The following is a 7,884-nucleotide window of genomic DNA, read 5'->3' on the forward strand; positions in this document are numbered from 1 at the left end:
ACTGAATAATCAACAGCGTATAAAACTCAATTATCTCTTCTGAATTAATTCATTATTGTGCACGCCGCATACCCAAAACTAACAGACAACTTCAGCCTACCTCTTTTCTGCCAGCTGCTTTGCAGATGCCATTCCTTTTGAGGCCGTTTCCATCACAGAAGATTAATAAGAAAAGCGCTGCAGGTTTTTGCTCAAGCTCAGTCTGGCGCCCGGGTACAGCAAACTGCAAATAGCAGCAGATAATATATCGCCCGTTATTGGAACATGTTTGACTTACTGACGCACACGGCGCCCCCCCACCCCCCTTTCTTCTACACCTCCTCCTCCTCCTACTCCAAAACAGTGGAAAGCATGGAGCATCAACAGTGATGGGTACTACTGTGGAAAGCTATGGGAGGCGAGCCACACAGGCATGTTTAATATGAAAAAAAGAAAAACAAATAAGTAGACAAGTAAGGATAGAGGAAGCACCAACAGCGGTGCTTAATATGAAACGTGAGAGCTTATCTGTAGGCGATTGGCTAACAATCAATTGATGATGCGGGCTTCTCTTTCTTTTGCACTTAAAGTTGGGCTTCTGTAAATAACATCATAGAGTACGGTGTAGACCTGCTCTTTCATGAAAAGCCCTGTGAGATAACTGTTGTTGTGATTGTGATTTGGCGGTATATAAATAAAATTGAATTGAATTGAATTGAATTAAAGTCTCGTTCGTTCTTTTAATGTGGCAGTGATAACCGACTTGAAATTATTATTATTATTAATATATATATAACAATTATTCATTCATATTTAACTGAAATGTTATAGCTAAGGCTATAACACCTTCCTTTTCAACTGCCCACCCATGATGCTCGTGAAACGAGATGATTACCTTCAATTGGAAAGTTTCAGTATGTCCAATAAACAACGAGCCCCACTTCTGTCACTTGCAAATACCACTGGTAAAAATAAAGACAGTGACCATACAATCCAATGTTTTTGGTTTGTTATGAATTGGTTTGCTCTGTGACCAACCCTAGTTCTTGAGGTCGATTTGGCTCCAGGTAGAGAGATCTGAAAGGCAAACCCTTCTGTAGGCTATAGATTCTGCTTGATGCTTCTTGGCTTTTCGTTGAATTTGTCATTACTGTCTCCTTGTTCAAAGAGACGTGGTTGGGGTTCTTCAGAGCTGGATGGAAAATGAATGATAATCCTTTTATTGCACTTCCACTGCAGCTCTTTCCTTCTCCTTAGAAGTCAGTCAATATGACCCCCAAAATAATTATGTATGTGTTGTTTTCTGATAAGTGGCTTCACCTGTAGAGGAAAACTATGAAAGAAACAACAGAATCTGAACATAACAAACCACACACTGAACATGTAGCTTCAACATGGAGACTGCAGTGAGTGAAATATGCAGTATCTTGATTTGGTACCACTAACTATTGAATTTAGTGTGTATAAGACCAGGTCAGAAACTGTTTTGGTTCTTTTCAGTTGATCAAGTGGAACATCCTTCTTTAACTTAGAGTGGCTACACCATAGCTAACCCCCTACAGCAACAAGAACAAACATTTTGGTGTAGTTTATCCATATATAACAGAGGAGGCAATAGGATAGCCTACTTGGCAGTCACAGTAACTAATTTACACTTTTAATTTAGAAGTTTCATCAGAAATTCCTCAATTAATCCAGTGTTTTCTGGTGTAAGATGCTGGGATAATTTCAGGGTCCATAAATAACATAAAAGTCACAGTTAGTTAGCGTGGTGACAATGGGATTGTTTTTGTAGGTTAAAATGTGTGATGCACAAAAATCTTTTCAGAAAACGTTTGGAAAGTCTAATCAAATGGCGGTCAAATGTGTGATTGAGGATGTTTGTACATGGGGATTCATTAATAGGAAAAAATAATTTCTGTCTGCAAAACTGTGGTTTGTTAGTTGCCTGGGGAGACAGAGAGAAAGAAGGTAGCCTTGATGACCTGTCATTTCTAGACAGAATGATATTGGAAGTAGTCGCATGGCGCCCTCTGGTGGGGAGGTTATTTTTTCAACTCTCCACACAGCACCACAGAAGTTAATACAGATCATTTTGCACGTGTTTACATGCCATTGTAAAAACTATTACATTTACATTTAAAACATAATGTAATACATATTACTGTGTTACTGTGATCTGCATCTGAAAAAGAAGAAGAAGAAGACAGCTGATTCTCTTTTTAGCAGAGCACCAACCCATGCTTTTCAATGTCATGCGATGTTCTGTAAAAGGGCAAATTGTTGAGTTTTTCTCAGTAAATGTGGCCCCAGCCAGACACAAAGAGACTCCAGATCCTGAACCCCACAGGAGTTATTTTCTTTATGTGAGTGGGAAGTTTATAACCATCAACCACATGATCAGATGTCCATCTATGACTCAATGAATGCTGGATGTCTGGACATTTGCTGACAATTGCCAGGGATGGATCAGACATGCAAAAAGACTCTTCCCCAGGTGTTTTGCAAGAGAGGACAGAAGGTGTGATGTTCATGAGAACTTGGGCTCAACTGTATGTTACCAATTGTTAAAAAAAGGTATTTAAGATCACATGCAAACAGTTTTATAATGATTTGACTAATGGTAAGAGGTCAGGGAGCACAGTGGGTGTGTAGAGAGCCATGTGAGACAGCAGCTCAAAACACATCAAAGTTTTTTTCCTAGAAAGCATTATACAAATGCAAATACCAAGTAGGGCCTATTGTTGCCTTAGGCAATGGTTTGCTTTATCATGCACTGCCCATCAGTTTGTACTGAGTGAATCCTTTTTTTTATGTCCCTTCATCCGTTCACACTGTATCTGATGACATAAATAACACATTCCTATGTGGTTGAATAAAGAAGTCTTTGGCAGCATACCAGGCTTCTATCACAAAGGTGGTTTGTCAAATGTGCAATTTAAACATCCCTTTTTAAATACATATTTTAATTAAAGAATTTAAAAATGTTCTTAAATTCTGACAGGGGTTTATTTTTCATTAGTTTATACCAGGCAGCACATGTAAATATCTCAGAAAAGTTTAGTTAATTTGTGGATGGCCACCGGTGATTTGCTGTCAACTTTCTCATGTCACAAGAAGGGTGTAAGGGTGTACACATACAAGGAATTACATTACATTTACATTACATTCATTCGTTTGGCAGACACTTTTTTCCAAAGTGACTTATATTTTAGGAACAACATACAAGCATCAACAAAGCATCAAATACAGCACAAGAACTACAACTGACAATACATACTTGTTAGAGCACTAATAAATACTAGTAAAAGCTAATAGCACATATCGCATCAATAGGGTAAATACCTAGGGAAAGAAGTAAGAGTTAACAAAAACGCAATCAATACAGGATATTTGTAAGAGCATAGAAGATGAAGAGCACAGGAAGTGCATGTTAGAGGTTAGGAATTAGAGGTGTTATAAGAGGAAGTGTTCTCGGAAGAGATGAGTTTTCAAGAGATTCTTGACGTTAGAGAGGGACGCCCCTGCTCTGAAGGCATGTGGTAGCTTGTTCCACTATCGTGGTGTCACAGATGAGAACAAGCCGGGACTGACATTGCTTTGTGTTTAGGGATGGCAGAGCCAGGCGGCATTCGCTGGAGGAGTGTAGTGGCTGAGAAGGAACGTAAGTTTGTATTATGTAGTTTAGGTAGATGAGTGCAGACCCAGTAGTAACTCTGTATGCAAGCATTAGTGGCTTGAATTTGATTACGGAGGCCATGGGTAACCAGTGGGGGTCACTCAGCAGTGGATTGACATGCATCCTTTTGGACTGATCAAAAACCAGACACGCTGCTACGTTCTGAACCATTTGTAGGGGTTTCACTGCACCTACTAGAAGGGCATTGCAATAGTTGAGGCGAGAGATAACCATGGCCTGTACCAGAAGCTGCGTGGCATACTGAGAGAGGTAGGGAATGATTTTCCTTATGCTGTATAGAGCAAAGCGGCACGACCGAGAGACAGCAGTAACTGGAAAGGACAGCTGGTCATCAATCATGACAACCAAGTTTCTCACCACCCCGGTTGAAGTGAAGGTTGAGGAGTCAATTTGTAGTTTGATGTTGCGGTGGATAGATTGCTTGGCTGGAATAACCAAGAAGTCCGTCTTAGAGAGGTTTAGTTGGAGGTGGCAAGCCTTCATCCATTCGGATATGTCTGAGAGACATCTGAGATCCGCACTGACGCTGGGGTAGTCAGGCGGGAAGGATAGGTAGAGCTGCGTATCGTCTGCGTAGCAGTGGTAAGAGAAGTGATGCGAGCGAATGATCGGCCCCAGTGATGTGGTGTAAACTGAGAAGAGAAGGGGCCCTAGCACTGAGCCTTGGGGCACCCCTGTGGAGAGGAAGGGGAGGACGATAACTGTCCTTGCCACAAAACATTCTAGGAACGCCCTGAAAGGTAGGATTCAGGATTGGGCATTGCTCACGATGTGCTTGCATATACAATAATACAATAATAATACAATAATAAAATCACATACAGGCTACAGTATATAGAACACATATATACACACTATAAACAAAAACAATATAGACAGATTTAGACAATAGTGCAGTAAGCAGAGTGCAAAGGATGCAGGGGTAGACAGACACACAGAGTTACTGGGTTATTGCACAGGAATTGTTCCTGACACTTCATAGTGAATAATATGTTGCTTATTAAGCTGTAAAGTAGGATATATATTTCAGTAGGAATAATTTCACAGTATTATTTTGGACTTGCAGAATTATGTATATTACAAACAGTAAATCATTAATAGCACTTTGGCTATTATATTAAGTATGTAGTGATATGTACACGTGGGCACATTGAAGTTGTCACTTCATGTATCCTTTGGCTAAAAGTGATTTTAGTTTGTACCTAATTGTTTTACAATGGACAGTGGTGTAACAGGCGTGGTGTAACATGTGCAACAGAGTCTGCTGTGAACTCCCAAAGTAAGTTTAGTGTGTTGCTTACTATCTTGCTGTGTTGGTGTTAAATTAAAGATTATTTAAGAAGAAAATTTAGCCCGCTTACACCAACAGGCCAGAAGGACTGGAGAATGCTAGCAACCCAGACAACAGCGTTACACACACAGGATGCAAATATGTAAATGTATATGTAATGTATAAATGTAGAGCTGTAGAGATGTACTATATTTCTCTCCTCATTCTGTATGCCTCTCCCTCTCTATATTCCTAGTAGGCCATTTTCACTGCAATTTTCATCACATAATGCCAGGAATAACAGTTTACTTTACTTGTAGCCATGTGTGTGTGTGCGTGTGTATGTGTGTGTAGAGGGATCATGAGTTACCCGCCTGTTTTACCCTGATGACTAGAAAACAGGATCCATTTCCAGAAGAAAATCACTGTAAAATCATTGTGAAATGGCTCATGTGATCCACTGCTCCAGGCGTATATGACTTTAACGGATTTCTGTATCTGCTGATATTTTGTAAGTGTATCATGATACAGAGTGGAGACAAATGAAAGGAAAAAACAGAATAAAAGAGTGGAGAAATATATCAAATGCAGTTGTTTACATGCACCAGGACTCACTGAATGGTTTGGTGGGTATGCAAATGACATGAAGAAAATGCCTTTTACAGCCATCAGATCCCAACCCAGTTTCATACCTAAGATTTTGGGCCAATGTGTAAGGCTCTCCACCATGATCAACACCAAATGATAAAATATTAACTTTTATCTTTAAATATCTTTAGTGATGTCTGTGACTGCCTCTGATGCTATCATTTTGTTATGTCTGGCTATTTTTGTTTTTTTCTATCTCTCTTGATCTCAATGAGATTATATAATTAAATAAATATGGTATATACAGTATGATATCTTGTAGAGGAATGGAGTTCATCCCTCCAGTAGAGCTCCACAGACTTGGAGCACTGAATCTGTTGTGGAGGCTCTTGTGGCCTGATTCCATGCTAATACTTCATGATGTTTTTTAATTTGTAAGTCGTAATGATGCCATTAAACTTTTAATAGGCTTTAATTGAGCAGCACAAATTCTGCAAATCCAATGGAGGGAGTTAGACTGCAATCCCCACTCCCCTCTCTCCCCGTGAATTAAGCTTCACCTTGAGGTTAAGCGGCATGTGACTGGCTCGACAAAGAGGAGGGGGTGCCCGGAGAACACCCTGAGGAATTTAGGCATGTGAACGGGGCTTTCTCACTTTGTGAGTACCCTATTTGTTTCATTTCTTGGTAACTTCGAATTAAAGCCTTGCTGTAATGTGGCTCCTGACAATCCTAAATTTCACGTTATGTTTTGCGGCCAGCTATCAACAATTCCCTCGTCTGTGTGCCACCCGCGAAGCCTTGCTCACCAAGGAGTGCTGCCCGTCTTGGGAAGGAGACGGCTCGCCCTGCGGAGCCAGCTCCGGCCGGGGCTTCTGCCATGATGTGGAGGTCCCGGACCAGCCGGATGGGCCGCAGTACCCCTTCTCCGGGTTGGACGACAGGGAGAAGTGGCCCTTGGTTTTCTACAACCGGACGTGCCAGTGTGCAGGGAACTTCATGGGCTTCAACTGCGCGGACTGTTTGTTTGGCTACTTTGGAGTGAACTGCAATGAGAGGAGAGAGTCTCTGAGGAGGAACATATTTCACCTTTCCAGAGCCGAGAGAATCAGATTTGTGTCCTATCTGAACTTGGCCAAGCAGACAATAAGCAGGGACTATGTTGTTGTGACCGGGACCTACCAGGAGATGGAAAACGGCTCCAACCCGATGTTCGGTGATGTGTCTGTGTACGATGTGTTTGTGTGGATGCATTACTATGTGTCCCGGAACGCGCTGCTTGGCGGGCCGGGGAATGTGTGGACCAATGTGGACTTTGCCCACTGGGCGCCTGCGTTTCTCCCGTGGCACCGCGCATACCTGCTGCACTGGGAGCATGAGATCAGGAAGCTGACCGGAGACACGAGCTTCACCATCCCGTACTGGGACTGGAGGGATGCCCAGGAATGTGACGTGTGCACGGACGAGCTGATGGGGGACCGGAGTCCCCAGGACCCCACCTTACTCAGCCCAGGCTCCGTCTTCTCTTCTTGGAGGGTAGAGTAACTTTTACTTTTATTTATTTAAAGATCACCCCAAAAAAGTGAAATTAATATTGAAACTCATTCACACTGTGTAGCCTACTTTTAAGTTAAATAATGGATAAAAATAGCTGTTCTTCCTGATCAGCAGGATTTTTAAAATGCTTTTACTGTTTTGGCATGCTTGGGTGAGCTTTATTTTGACAGCAATTGCCCTATATTTTAATTAAAGCATTTAAAAATGTCTTGAAATTCTGACAGGGGCTTATTCTTCATTAGTTTATACTAACAGCACATGTAGCCTAAATAGATGGCCACTGGTGATTTGCCATCAACTGTCTAATTTCACAAGAAGGGGAGACAAAAAAATGAAAAGAAAACATATGTAGGCCCTACTGCGCAACCTACTGCACACACATTTTTTTTATTATTTATTTTAATTAGGTTTACCATAGTAATTTATGTTGCCTGAAAACTAATAGCAGTGCCATTTCACTTTATTTTTGGTCTCTCTTTTTTTCATGTGCTGCATTGCAATATGTTCCTGTGTGTCTCCATCAACAGGTGCTGTGCTCCCAAGCTGAGGAGTACAATGACAGAGGTGTGTTATGTGATGCCACGGAGGAAGGCCCATTGCGTCGTAACCCTGGAAACCAAAACCGTAGCGTGGTCGAACGATTACCAACTTCAGCAGAGGTGGAGTTCACTGTCAGTCTGACCAGCTATGACACGGGAGCCATGGACCGCAGTGCCAACATGAGCTTCAGGAACACTCTGGAAGGTCAGATAAGCTTGACCAGAAAGATACACACACACACACACACACA

General features: G+C 41.6%; 1 protein-coding gene across 1 annotated transcript in view; it reads left to right on the forward strand.

The window, feature by feature from the left end:
• The first annotated feature begins 6,213 nt into the window (after positions 1-6,213).
• LOC123963764 (tyrosinase-like) overlaps positions 6,214-7,884 on the forward strand; it is a 1,902-nt gene continuing 231 nt past the window's right edge. Inside the window, exons 1-2 of the mRNA XM_046040806.1 lie at positions 6,214-7,073; positions 7,622-7,838. Coding sequence (XP_045896762.1) covers positions 6,252-7,073; positions 7,622-7,838 — 1,039 coding nt within the window. The 5' untranslated portion in view covers positions 6,214-6,251. The remainder of the gene's footprint in view (positions 7,074-7,621; positions 7,839-7,884) is intronic.

This window comes from Micropterus dolomieu, linkage group LG23 (assembly GCF_021292245.1).
Source record: "Micropterus dolomieu isolate WLL.071019.BEF.003 ecotype Adirondacks linkage group LG23, ASM2129224v1, whole genome shotgun sequence".
Lineage (NCBI taxonomy): Eukaryota > Metazoa > Chordata > Actinopteri > Centrarchiformes > Centrarchidae > Micropterus > Micropterus dolomieu.